The 15,032-nt window shown below is 38.3% G+C and overlaps 1 protein-coding gene across 4 annotated transcripts in view; it reads right to left on the minus strand.

The window, feature by feature from the left end:
• The window catches only part of SMURF2 (SMAD specific E3 ubiquitin protein ligase 2), a 120,935-nt gene that overhangs the window by 53,377 nt on the left and 52,526 nt on the right, over positions 1 to 15,032 (minus strand). For 2 of the 4 annotated variants that reach the window (XM_035300470.3, XM_035300469.3), the window contains exons 2-3: positions 10,024 to 10,062; positions 1,335 to 1,443 (exon numbers count right to left, since the gene is read on the minus strand). In XM_035300470.3, the coding sequence (XP_035156361.1) occupies positions 1,335 to 1,443; positions 10,024 to 10,062 (148 nt within the window). The remainder of the gene's footprint in view (positions 1 to 1,334; positions 1,444 to 10,023; positions 10,063 to 15,032) is intronic. The other 2 variants (XM_078373551.1, XM_035300471.3) reach the window with 1 other exon arrangement.

Raw genomic sequence — 15,032 nt, forward strand, 5'->3', positions numbered from 1 at the left:
GTCATGGGAATGGGGATGACGAATACCAGTTTTAAAAGCTGGACCATTAGGCCAGACATCACAGCCCACGCCTGTAACTCAATTACTTTGAAAGGTGGAAGAGGGAAAATTGCTTGAGCCCAGGAATTCAAGACCAGACTGGGCAATATAGCAAGATCCCATCTCTACAAAAAATTACCAAAAAAAGAAAAAATTAGCTAGGCATGGTGGTATGCACCTGTAGTTCCACCTACTCAGGAGGGTGAGGTGGGAGGATCAGTTGAGTCCAGGAGTTCGAGGCTGCAGTGAACTATGATTATGCCACTGCACTCCAGCCTGAGCAACAGAGTCAGTGTCTCTAATTTTAGAAGAATTTTTATTTTTTTAAGAATTTTTAATAATAAAAAAATAAAGCTGAATCATCTTCTAGGTAGGAAACTCAAAAATACCTAAGACTAGGCTGGGCATGGTGGCTCACGTCTGTAAATCCAGCGTTTTGAGAGGCCAAGACATGTGGATCATTTGAGATCAGGAGTTTTAGACCAGCCTGGCCAACATGGTGAAATCCCATCTCTACTAAAAATACAAAAATTAGGTGGGTGTGGTGGGGGGGGCACCTGCAGTCCCAGTTACTCGGGAGAGAACTGCTTGAACCCAGAAGGCAGAGATTACAGTCAGCCGAGATGGTGCCACTGCACTTCAGCCTAGATGACAGAGCAAGACTCTCCCTCAAAAAAAAAAAAAAAAAAATTATGTAAAAGCAAAAAAAGAAAACTGTGATGCTATAAAATAAGGAACATATCTAGAAACAGATGAAAACACCAGAATAAACAGCCAAAGTCATTAAAGCAGTTACCTTGAGGATAGGAATGAAGAATGAGAATGGAGGAGGGAACTTGCTGTTTTCCATTAAAAGCCTTATACTTTACAGTATCATTTGCCTTTTTAAAAAGATGCATATACTCCTGTGATTAAAATAAAATTTAAAAGAAAGAAACAATCTACACAAGGCAAAAAGAATGCCTATTCAGTGCAACTCAAATTCTGACTTCTGGTGTTATAATTGGTCTAAAGTGGTAAATCAATACCTTTACTTAATTGGAAAAAGTGGCGGGGGGGACCACTCTACTGTGAGCCAGTTTCATTATATTCTTCACAGAATTTTAGCGATATCTCATCTTTCAAAACCTGTCTATAAGCCAAAGTACATTTCCACTGGGCTTTTCTTTACCCCTTTTGTGAAGATCAAATCATACCACAGATGAAACTCAGATCATTTTCCATGATTCTTTTCAAAGACTATATCAAGTAATATTAATTATTTGTTTCATTTCAAACTAATCGTTTAAACCTACAGGTCATAATGCTGATTCCACTTTGGATCGAGTGTATTCTTCACAGTATCTGTAGAATGGCACTGCCCAGATCCATCAACCACCACCTTAGCAAATGGATCAGGAAGTCCTGTGAAAAAATAGTTTTTAAAATTAATAATCTGACATGTAAGATAGAAGATTAATTATACAAACATTCCATTTGCTACAAAAGATTATCCATTCTTTTAAAAAAGTTTAACAGCTATAAATTATCCATTTTTTAAAAAAAGACTAAAGTTACTTCTATATTAAATATCAAAACTATATATTTTCTCTTTTCTGTCTCAAAATATTCCCAGTTTAAACTACCAAAGTCTAGAGGTTACCTCATAATGTGGAAGTTTTTATAGGCTGTTACCAGCCCTCTGGCCCCAGAAAGGTGAATTATTCTTATAACCATTCATGGCTTTTTCTTTTCAAATGTCTCCCTCAGTAGCACATTTAAAGAAAGAGCTTATTAAAGGTTTTTATACAGAAACACAGGCTACAGAGAAATCAAATTAGCCAATGAGTTTTGCTGAATAACTACCAGGAAAAATGAGACTGAAATAAAAGATAAAACATTCTGCCTTAAAAGAGCTTACTATCTAATTGGAAAAATAAAAATACTACACATGAAAAAAAATACCTCAGAATAAACAAGTGCTTAGTGATACTGATTATAATGCAAACACTTACATGACTGTGTTAGGTACTATTCTAAATACTTTACATTCATCCTTAATCCTTACAATAACCCTACGAGGTAGATACTGTTATTATCCCTATTTTACTGATGAGGAAACTAAGGCACAAGGGGGTCCATTAACTAGCCCAAGGTCACTAAAGTGTAGATTCTAAACCCACGTCTGGCTCTCGACTTTCATGCTCTTAACCACTATACTGTATTTCACCTCTCATTTACTATGTGGTTCAACAGTGAGTACAAGTAATAGCTCAGAAAAACAGGAAAACAACCAGGCATGGTGGCTCATGCCTGTAATCCCAGCAATTTGGGAGGCTGAGGTGGGCGGATCACCTGAGGTTGGGAGTACAAGACTAGCTTGACAACATGGAGAAACCCCATCTCTACTAAAAATGTTAAACAAGCTGGGTTTGGTGGTGCACGCCTGTAATCCCAGCTACTTGGGAGGCTGAGGCAGGAGAACTGCTTGAACCTGGGAGAGGCAGAGGTTGCAGTGACCTGAGATTGAGCCATTGCACACCAGCCTGGGCAACAAGAGTAAAACTCCAACTCAAAAAAAAAAAAGAAAAGAAAGAAAAACCGGAGAACAGTTTGAACAGTAAAGAGAGGGCTTTGATGGGGGCAGGACTCATCTGGGCTTTAAAGCAGGGGTCTCCAACCACTGGGCCATGGGCTGGTACAGATTCTTGGCCTGTAACAACCAGGTCACACAGCAGGAGGCAAGCAGTGGGAGAGGGAGAAGAGCAGCCTTACGGCCTGAGCTCTGCCTTCCGTAAGAAGGCATCAAAGTGGCATCAAAGGCTCATAGGAGCTCAAACGCTATCCATGCAAGAGATCTAGGTTGTGTGCTCCTTACAAGAATCTAATGTTTCATCTCAACACATCCTCTGCTTCCCACGTCCTTGAAAAAATTGTCTTGCATGAAACGAACCCCTGTACCAAAAAGGTTGGGTACTGCTGCCTTAAAGGACATACAGAAGGAGGACTTTCCTAGCAACAGGAAGAGTGCCAAGAAGGGTATGACAATACAGTATTTAAAAGACTTTGAAGAGTATAACAAAAGAGATTGTGCTAAGGTGTAAAAGTAAATACTGTTGGAAATATGACTGACCCAGTAAGAGAGGCTTAACAGTCAGACAACAGGGCTTGGACCAATTGAGATAGATAACAGGGAACCATTTCAGGTTCTTGAGCGTGGCTGTAATTACAGTCATATTTTTCTATCAGTAGTATTCAAGGTCCACTAGGAGAAAGACTAGAGGCAGACCACATAAGAAGCTGTTGTAATAATCCAACAGTATGATGAAAAGACCCTGAATGAGGGAAGTCACATGGAAAAGGAAAGGAAATGACAATTCAGAGAGCTATTCTGAAAGATTTAATACAAATTCATAAGAAACTTGTATCAAAGATGACAATACAGTTTTTGGCCCAAAGCAATAATGAAAATGATTTTTCTGACAAAAATTTAAAAGGTGGAACTAAAAATGTTAGAGAGACAAAAATGACACTTCACATGTTAGACATTTGGGGACAGAGTACATTTCCTGTGGACAGCTGAAAATACTAGAAGTGGTGGCGACTGGAGAAATTTTGCATGTTGGTATCAATGCTGGTTTTTTTTCAAGTTAAGATACTAATTTGCCAAGTTTCAAGGACAGACAAATCACCTATCAGTTCCCCAATTTTATGATTCTGTGATCGATCACCTTCAAATAATAAAGGGAGACCAAAACTTAAGGATTAAGTTTCAGAGAAACTTGGTAAGTTAGGGTATTAAATCTATTCAACTCTATTATTCTTGAAGCTGAGTGCTATGCACAGTATTTCAATAATACCTATTTATAAATTCAATGGAAAAATATTTTTATCTCCATCCTCAATACATGAAGTATTTCCTCCTAGAAAAGAATTCACTCTATCTTGTTATTTTCACCCTACTATTTAAATAAACATACATTTGTATGTTTATAAGCAAAAACAAAAAAATCACATTTCTAAACTTTCCCTTTGGGTATTACTAAACTAGTTGAATATTCACCTATAAAACTAGTTGAATTAAGTCTTTCTGCTAGTTTCTTGCTTTTTTTAAAAATAAAAAGAATTAAGGATTAGCCAGGCAGAGTGGCTCACATCTGTAATCCCAGCACCTTGGGAGGCTGAGGTGAAAGGATCACTTGAGCCCACAAGTTTGAGATAAGCCTAGGCAACATAGTAAGACCCCACTTCTGCCAAAAAATTTAAAAGTGAGCCAAGTATGGTGCCATATGTCTGTAGTCTCAATTACTCAGGAGCCTAAGGTAGGAGGATAGCTTGAGCCTGGGAGGCTGAGGCTGCAGTAAGCCAAGATCACGCCACTGCACTCCAACCCTAGTTGACAGAGTAAGACCCTATCTCAGGAGATAAAAAAAATAAGGATTAAGAAAAACATCTGACAAAGGACTAATATCCAGAATCTACAAAGTACTCCAATCAACAAGAAAAAAACAAGCAATCCCATCAAAAAGTGGGTTAAGGACAAGAATAGACAACTCTCAAAAGAAGATATACCAACAAGATAGGCCAACAAGCATATGAAAAAACACTCAACATCACTAAGTATCAGGGAAATACAAATCAAAACTACAATGCGATGCCACCTCGCTCCTGCAAGAATGGCCATAATCAAAAAATAAAAAATAACAGATGTTGGCACAGATGCAGTGAAAACGAACACTTTTACGCTGCTGGTGGTAATGTAAACTAGTACAACCACTACGGAAAACAGTGTAGAGATTCCTTAAAGAACTAAAAGTAGCTCTACTATTTGATCCAGCAATCCCACTTCTAGGTATCTACCGGAGGAAAAGAAATCATTATATGAAAAAGATATTTGTACATTCATGTTTATAGCAGCACAATTTGCAACTGCAAAAATATTGAACCAGCCCAAATACAGATCAATGAGTGGATAAAGAAAATGTGATATATATCAATATGCACACACACACACACCCCCCTACACATACATATATACACCATAGAATACTACTCAGCCATAAAAAGAAATGAATAATGGCATTCACAGCAACCTGGATAAAACTAGAGACTCTTACCCTAAGCGAAGTAACTCAAGAATGGAAAACCCAACGTCATATATTCTTATTCACCTGTGGGAGCTAAGCTATGAGGCTGCAAAGGCATAAGAATGATACACTGGACATTGGGGACTCGGGGGGAAGGGTGGGGAGTGGCGAGGGATAAAAGACTACACACTGGGTACAGTGTACAATGCTCAGGTGATAGGTCCACCAAAATCTCAGAAATCACCACTCAAGTACTTATTCATGTAATCAAACACCAGCTGTCCCCCACTGAAATTTAAAACACCAGCTGAAACCCACTGAAATTTAAAAAAAATAAAAGGAAAACAACTTTTTCCACAGAAAATGTGACTTCCAGATCCTGAATTAAGAAGGAAAGTCACAGCCTTTTATGTTTCCTTTATGTTAATAACACAATAAACAAAAATGCAAGTTAAATACCTTAATGAAAAAATACATAGGTTTCAACTTAACTTGATTATATTATTCGACAAAAAATTAACTTGAAAGCCGTTACTCCAATATGGTCAAAAGCTATCAGGTTTTCTTAAGTTAGTGAGACATCTAGTGGTAAATACAAAGTGACTAGAGAACTTTCTGCATTTTAAAAAAATTCTTGGCCAGGCACCATGACGCACAGCTATAATCCCAGCAATTTGGGAGGCTGAGGCGGCCGACCATGAGGTCAGGAGATCAGGACACCCTCCTGGATAACACGGTAGAATCCCGTCTGTACTCAAAATACAAAAAATTAGCTGGGCGTGCTGGCACACCTGTAGTCCCAGCTACCTGAGAGGCTGAGGCAGGAGAATCGCTTGAACCAAGGAGGGAGAAGTTGCAGTGAGCTGAGATTGTACCATTGCACTCCAGCCTGGGCATCAGAGCGAGACTCCGTCTCAAAAAAAAAAAAAAAAAAACACCCAATTCTCCCCCATCATTTCTTAGGCACCTAAAATAGCTAAAGCTCAAAACCTTCCTTACTACACAAATGCACTTGAAAAGGTACAAATAATAATAAAATAACATTTTCAACTCAAAAGCATGCTACCTTCTAAAGAAAACAGCTTTATTTTCAATTGAGCAAAGAAAAAAAAAGCATTCAGCCGACGTGTATTGATTCTAAATGACTGCAGTTTGGCCCTCTAAAAACACCTTAATATTACCTTACACATAAATCTTTTTTTTTTTTTGAGACGTAGTTTCACTCGTTACCCAGGCTGGAGGGCAATGGCCCGATCTTGGCTCACCACAACCTCCGCCTCCTGGGTTCAGGCAATTTTCCCGCCTCAGCCTCCCGAGTAGCTGGGATTACAGGCACGCGCCACCATGCCCAGCTAATTTTTTGTATTTTTAGTAGGGACGGGGTTTCACCATGTTGACCAGGACGGTCTCGATCTCTTGACCTCGTGATCCACCCGCCTCACCCTCCCAAAGTGCTGGGATTACAGGCATGAGCCACCGCCTCTGGCCACACATAAATCTTTTTTACAATGTTGCAGAACAACAAATCTGACACTAATAAAAACACTCTTAAAAAGATACATATAAAAAACACACATAGAACATTTAATGAAGGCTGAGAGTGGTGGCTCATGCCTGACTCCCAGCATTTCAGGAGGCCAAGGTGGGTAGATCACAAGGTCACAGGAGTTTGAGACCAGCCTGGCCAACAAAATAAAACCCCATCTCTACAAAAATAAAAATACAAAAATTAGCTGGGTTTGGTGGCACGTGTCTGTAATCCCAGCTACTTGGGAGGCTGAGGCAGGAGAACTGCTTGAACCCAGGAGGCAGAGGTTGCAGTGAGCTAAGATGGCGTTACTGCACTCTAGCCTGGGAACACAGTGAAACTCCGTCTCAAAAAAAATAAAAAAAGATAATGAATATACGGGTATATATGTGATAAAGTTAATGGTAGAATCTAGACAATGGGTCTTTACTATAAAATTTTTTGTCTGTTGTTTTATGTTAGAAAGTTTTCCCACTAAAATTTGGGGGGAAAAGGGAGGTGACTTGTTTTTTAAAGCCAGTAGGCTTGAAAACAGTTCAAAAACATGAATTAATAAACTTTTCTCAACAAGGAATAAACAGTATTATCTCACATACAAATTATTCTACAAAAGACAACACAAGCAGTGTATTTTTTCCTGTGATGAAAAACATGTATCTGTTTCATCACCTTATAGTCATGCCTCATATTAAAATTTACTTTTCTCATTCAATACAATTAAATTGAATCACAAGCAAAAACTTAACTATATTTTACTATTAATAACTGCACTGATCAATAAACACACATTCATTTATATTTAACTGAAGAATTTAGGAACTAGTGTCTCTGAAATTAATGTGGGCAACCCTTAACACATCAGAATAAAAAATCTCTGTAAGTATACATGTAAATCTACCACAGCATGGACGTGGGACCTTGACCAGTGTGAACCTGGGAGGTAACTTCCATCCCTGGCTAATTCCCCTCTAACCGCTGAAGGATTAGCTTTCCTGTTTCCCTTTCCAGGACATCAAGGGTCTCCCATTCTGAGTTTTAAAGATAATCACACAGTTTCCCCTAATCTCCTTGTTGCTAAAGCAAGTTCACACTCTTAACATTTTTATCAATTTTTACTGCTTACACCAATGAAACTTAGAATTTAAGGACAATTTACTTACAATTTAAGGACAAAGATCATATAAGGGATAACAATTAGCTCTCAAAGGTTCATAAAACATTAAAATATTATTCCTCTAGATTTCTTAGGAAAACTGAGATAAGAATATCTGGATATTTTATTAGAGAAGCTGTGTCTTGGGACTGCAGAGGAAGGAAATTTGAAAAGGAAAGTTGGAAGACAAAACTGAAGATTTTATCTTCAAAACCAGAGCAGATGTCTCGGAGGGTACAGAAGCAGCTGTAAGAGTGCTCCTCTCACTTCCCTCCCTTTTCTCCTTGTCCAACTCTATTTGCTAGTTTGCAGTCTCTAGGATAAATCCTACCTTAGATCAACCTTAACAAAGGCAAAAAAAAAAAAAAAAAAGAGATAAAGACAAAAAAAAAATACACCTCAGTTAGTAGCAACAGAGATGAGGTAGGAAATGAGAAGCAGCCTGGGAGAGACAACAGTAATTGGCAGCAACAGGGAGAGATGGGGAGTTCTGTGTGGCCACCAGGACCTTCTACTGTGACAAGCTTCTAGGGAGAAGACACATGGTACATAAATTTAAACTGCTTATAATTTTCTTCCTATGTTCCAAATTATCCTATTTCCTTTGCCATATAAGTAGAAAGATAACCATAAACGTTTATAACTACATATATATATATATATATATATATATTTTTTTTTTTTTTGAGATGGAGTTTCACTCTTGTTACCCAGGCTGGAGTATAATGGTGTGATCTCGGCTCACCGCAACTTCCACCTCCTGGGTTCAGGTAATTCTCCTGCCTCAGCCTCCTGAGTAGCTGGGATTACAGGCACACGCCACCACGCCCAGCTAATTTTTTGTATTGTTAGTAGAGACGGGGTTTCACCATGTTGACCAGGATCTCTTGACCTCGTGATCCACCCGCCTCGGCCTCCCAAAGTACTGGGATTACAGGCTTGAGCCACTGCGCCCGGCCTATAACTACATAATTTTATAAGATGTTATTTTATAAACTTTAATTCAGGTTCTGCTCTAGAAAAACTCAAAATAATATTTCAAGTGGAATGAATTCAGCATAGTTTTAAATTATATTGGCCAGGCATGGTGGCTTACAACTGTAATTCCAGCACTTTGGGAGGCTCAGGTAGGAGGATCACTTGAAGCCAGGAGTTTGAGACCAGTCTGGGCAACAAAGCAAGACCCTGTTCTCTACAAAGAATAGTAAATAAATAAATAAATTAGCTGGGTGTGGTGAAGTGTACCTGCAGTCTAGACACTCGGGTGGGTGAGGTAGGAGGATCCTTTGAGCCCAGGAATTTGAGGCTGCAGTGAGCTATGACTGTGCCACTGCACTATAGCCTGGGTGACAGAGCAAGTCCCTTTCTCTAAAAAGAAACACACACACACACACACACACACACACACACACACACACACAGCTTATTTCTTTTAATCAAACCCCCGAAAATAATCTAATATCACATGAAATAAAAAAGCACACATAACCTGTTTTAAATTCATTGAATTTAAAAATTTAATGAATCATCTCTATTCTAATTTCAAATATTTTACATATAAAATTTTGTTGGCTGAAAAAGTTTTTTCTTACTAAAAATTATATCATTTTTAACCAATAATTTAAAGCTAAAACAAAATAAAGATTGTTAATATACATGCTAGGTACTTCCCAATCCCCTCTCACACAACTTAGTCCTAAGTAAAACCAGGAAAAAAATCACCACAGAATGGTAAATATACTGCACATTTGGGAACCAAACATCTGCTTTGGAATCTGAGGCGTAAGAGCAGCTAGAATCAAATGTGGCAGAGATTTCTTTCCTACACTCTGGAAATTCCAAGCAGGCTCAATGACTTTTCTACCTTCCTATGAATCCTGAATGAGTAAAGTTTTCCAATGAAATTTTCAAAAGGAAAAAAGTGTTCACAAAATATTCTCTTAAACCTCTTCTAGAATTCTAGTAGTAAGTACACCTTCAATATACACTATACTTCTCATCTACATACCTGCATACACACGTATTCTCATAAATACGTGGGAGAGATGAATAAAAGGAAAGGGTAAAAAGCACAAAATATTCTTTAAAAAAAATGTGATGCCAAATGGCTCTGAACCAAAACATTCATAAAATAACACTGACTATATTTCTGAGTAGAGTAACTCTTACACAATTCGGAAAATGCTACTCCCAAAGATCTACACAGACTATACAAGATTTAAAGTTAATTTACTTACGGAAAAAATCCTTTTTCACCAGGTTTTTTGCACAGAGTACTGTAAAAAAAAAAAAATACGTGGGAAAAATTAAAATAAAATGTTAAGAGTCTACTGTTACATTTTAAAACACTGAAAACAGCAGTGAATAATTAAACCCTAAAGATAGCAAGGTATGAAACACCATCACAAACTTTCAAATCAGCAAACAAAAGACAGTTGAACCACTGGTTGCAACTTTAGCAATGATCACCAGCAATAGCTGAAGGCAAGAAAGTTTATAAATCTGATATTCTATCAATAAGATAGAAATTCAATCCCTATCTTTTATCTTCTATTCTCTGAGAAACTCAGTGGCAATGGGAAAAAATAGTTCAAAGAAAAAGATATGTAAAGTCAGGTTGTTATATCTATTTTAAGGATAAAATAATTTTATACTGAAGAAAATCATAAATAATCTAAAGCTTTCCTGATATAGATGAGTTTTTTGTTTGTTTTTAACATTCTGTTCTCCATCTAAACGCCACAGAAACTTCATAGGAGAAATCAAATTACCTAAATCGTCAATTCAATGGCAAGATATGTCTACTATATCTTTTAAGAATTTAAAGTTTATATATTGAAACTAGATATCCCAAATCCACATTTTCCAAGTTACTATGCATTAAATTACTTACATGGACGAATGCACAACCTTGTGAATATACTAAAAAATACTGAATTGCCCACTTTAAAAAGGATACATTTTATAATATATGAATTACATATCAATTTTTAAATTACTGCTTACAGGTCCGGCACAGTGGCTCATGCTTGTAATCCCAGCACTTTGGGAGGCCAACCTGGGTGGATCACTTGAGGTCAGGAGTTTGAGAGCAGCCTGTCTAACATGCTGAAACTGTTTCTACTAAAAATACAAAAATTAGCTGGGTGTGGTGGCGCATGCCTGTAATCCCAGCTACTCAGGAGGCTGAGGCATTAAAATCACTTGAATCTGGGAGGTGGAGGTTGCAATGAGCCGAGATTGCACCACTGCACTCTAGCCTGGGCAACAGAGCAAGACTCTGTCATTAATTAGTTAATTAATCTGCTTATAGAGTCATAAATTTAAAACTTCTTTAACTCAAACTTGATACAAAAGAAAGAAAAACACCAATTTTTATATATGTAAATTTTAATTTATAAAGTATCTACAAATGTAGTATTTGGTATTTTTACCTACTTCTACTCATAGTTTAAATGAATTACAATTATTGGAAGTTTAGTGTATAAAAGCTCATTTGACATAAACTTGGGAATGAGTCTAAATAAATATAACTAATCACTCTAAGGGTTCATATAAAAAAACCCTTTTGAAGACAGATGCCATCAGTAAATAAATAAAATTATTAAGTAAGCACAAGATACTGATACACTATGCAGAGTTGCTTAGGCCACGTCTAGAGTTTTGTTTTTAAAAACATAAAAACTCAATCAATCATGAAAACCAGGGCCATAACTAAGAATACCAAACCATGGCTGGTCATTGTGGCTCACGCCTGTAATCCCAGCACTTTGGGAGGCAAGTGGATCACAAGGTCAAGAGATTGAGACCATCCTGGCCAACATGGTGAAACCCTGTCTCTAATAAAAAATACAAAAATTAGCTGGGTGTGGTGGCACGTGCCTGTAGTGGCAGCTACTTGGGAGGCTGAGGCAGGAGAATTGCTTGAACCCAGGAGGTGGAGGTTGCAGTGAGCTGAGATCATGACACTGCATGCCAGCCTGGTGCCTGGCAACAGAGCCAGACTCTGTCTCAAAAAAAAAAGAAAAACAAAAGAATACCAAACTGGAATCACAAACTGGATTTAGAAGAACTCCTCCTCAAAGTTTTGTCATAATATAAACTGAATAGAATATTCAGGATCAATACATATGTAACACACACAAAAATCTAAATTATAATCTTCAGTTTTAATGAAGTAATGATTTTTTTAAACAAACCACTATGCATTTCACTACCATTAAGTGAAATGATTTCACATCTGACTTCAGAGAAATAGAAAACATGGTATCTCCTCCAACTAATGCCACCAAACCTACATATTCATTCTTTTTTTTCCTTCCTTCCACTGACAATGTCTACTCTCCTCTCAAAGACTATCCTCTATCTCATATCCAAACCACCATGTTCTTGGGGATCTTTGCCACCATTATACATATCCTCCATCTTGTCCCCTTTCTAACCACCTTGTCAGCATTTAAACATAATCAAGTCTTACCCAAGCCTCCCTTCAGCCATCATCTACCTCTTCCCTCTCATGATAAAACTTCTTCAAAGAGCTGCTTACACTTTTTGACTCCACTTCTTTACCTCCCACTAGTGCCTTGACCCACTGCAGTCTGCTTCCTCCCTCACCACTGCCTCTGGACTGCTGCTACAAAGCCCTGGAGATCTAATTACCAAGTCCATCCAATGGACACTTTTCATTCTTTACAGCACTTGACCCCTGGGTGGGCATTTGCCACTGTTGACGACGCCCTCTCTTTCAGTTCTGTTTAACACCACATTCGCCTGTTTCTATACAGGGCATAAAACTCATTCTAAGTCTTCTTTGCCAGGTCTTGCTATGCTATAAAACTTGAAGTTCTTCAGAGTTTTGCCCTAAGTTCTCTTATTTTACTCTGTAACCTGAGGATCACAGTGCCCATTTTTGTAAACCTTGCAATTACATGTAAACTGTAACATACATGTTTATTTTTTGGGGAGAGAATCTACATTTTTCCTGGGAAAGAGTTCATAGCTTAACAGACTGACAGAACATTTCCTCTCTCTCAAAAAATAAAACCCGAAGAGCCACTTTTTCATATATTCTCTTTGGTCTTTACCATTTACTCTGTGGTTATGATGATACCTAAATTCATAAAACCCAATCCCTAGTTCTCTCCTGAACTCCAGGTCCACAAACCAAATCTGCATTCCCCCCAAAATCACAACTTCCCTCTCCCCCACAAAACAAACCCACTCCTCCCTGCAGTTGACTTTTTTTTTTTTTTTCCCAATAAATAGCCTTCCTTTCCACTCCACTACCCAACTCAGAAATCTCCATAGCAACCTTCACTGTCCTTCTCCCTCCCAACACCCTGGTAATTACAATTCTCAGCAATTCTACCTCTGAAATATCCCTCATCTATCCATCATCTACTATATAGGTAATTACAAAGTCCCCTGCCTCAGAAGCCTCACTTCCCTCCAGTTCACGCTGGACCTGAAGTGATCTAAAAATCTAATTCATTATTTCCATCCATTTCCCCTTCTAAGTTCCTTAAAACATTCCAAAGGTCTTCTGGCCCTAACTTACATTGGCTTCAATGTCCTTCAAGCCCTGGCTCCTGCTCACCTCTCTGACCTCATCTTTCATCACCACAGCTCCCTGCCAGGCCCTCAAGTATAAGATCCAGCCGCAGTAACCTTCACTTGCTCACATGTACATCTCTCACCCACAGCCTTCATGTACCATTCTCTCGGCCTGAAACGTTCTTCCTAGGCTTCTTCACCTACTCATCTCCGGGTCTCAAAAGGGAAGGATACCTTTTAGAATATGTTTCCCTCAAGCCTTCCCTACTTGTGTTTTCACAGAAGCTCATACTTATCATAAATACTTATTACATTTTATTGTTCTCGTTTAAGTTTGGAATGTTGCTTATAACCGTGGAGGTGGTAAGCTCCAGCATGAATCATGCCTGCCTCATCTCTTCATTATCGCCTGTACCAAGTTGAATGAATGAAATAGACTCTAAAATTAAAAAAAAAGAGAGCTTTTTATACTATATAACAATGACCAATCCTCATATAATCCTAATTTTGACTTTAAAAATCTTATTTTAGGCCGGGCATGGTGACTCACGCCTATAATCCCAGCACTTTGGGAGGCCGAGGCAGGTGGATCACGAAGTCAAGAGATCAAGACCATCCTGGTCAACAAGGTGAAACCCCGCCTCTACTAAAAAATACAAAAATTAGCTGGGCATGGTGGTGCACACCTGTAGTCCCAGCTCCTCTGGAGGCTGAGGCAGGAGAATTGCTTGAACCCAGGAGGCAGAGGTTGGGGTGAGCCAAGATCGTGCCATTGCACTCCAGTCTGGGTAACAACAGCGAAACTCCGTCTCAAAAAAAAAAAAATTCTTATTTTAAGCCAGACGGCTCATGCCTGTACTTTTGGAGGCTGAGGCTGGCAGATCACTTGAGGCCAGGAGTACGAGACCAGCCTGGGCAACATAGCAAAACCCCATCTCTCCTAAAAACAAAAAATTTTTAAAAATCAAAATTAGCCAGGTGTGGTGGTGCATGCACGTAGTCTCAGCTACTTAGGAGGCTGAGGCATGAGAATCACTTGAGCCTGGGAGGCAGAGGTTGCAGTGAGCTGAGATCACACCACTGCACTCCAGCCTGGGCGACAGAGTGAGACATTGCCCCCCCCACACCACCAAAAATAAAATCTGATTTTTGTCATTTCTCTTTATTTAAAACATCCTTATTCAGTCATGTTTAACAAATTCTTTTCTAAAAAAAAAATCACAAAATGTGTAATATTCAGTTTCAAAGAACAATTGAAAAATGAAAAGAACAAAGAACTTTAAAATCAGGTTCAAAGTTTATGAAGAGAAATTGAATTTCAGTAATCAAGAGATTAAGGAAAATAACATTAGAGTTCTAGAAGAAACGAGACTAACTTCAAACAAAGAAATAATATCAGGATTATGCTTCATGCTGGATCTCAGCAGTTCCAGCCAGTTCTTGCCTAAATTACTTTCTGCCCTGGAAGCAAAAACTCTCATTTGTAACTTTTAAAAGGAAGACTATCAAAACATGACCTGAGAACTGGTAATGTTATTTATCTGTAAAAATAAATTATTTTCACATTTGGAGCCTTTACTGCACTGTTCTTGTTGGGACTGTACCTTGAAGACTGGAACCACAGCTCATTGCTCTTTTTATTCTCTGTTCTAATCACAGAAGACCAGTAAATGCTCAAAGAATCCATGAATTT

The sequence above is a fragment of the Callithrix jacchus genome, chromosome 5 (genome assembly GCF_049354715.1).
Source record: "Callithrix jacchus isolate 240 chromosome 5, calJac240_pri, whole genome shotgun sequence".
Classification (NCBI taxonomy): Eukaryota; Metazoa; Chordata; class Mammalia; order Primates; family Cebidae; genus Callithrix; species Callithrix jacchus.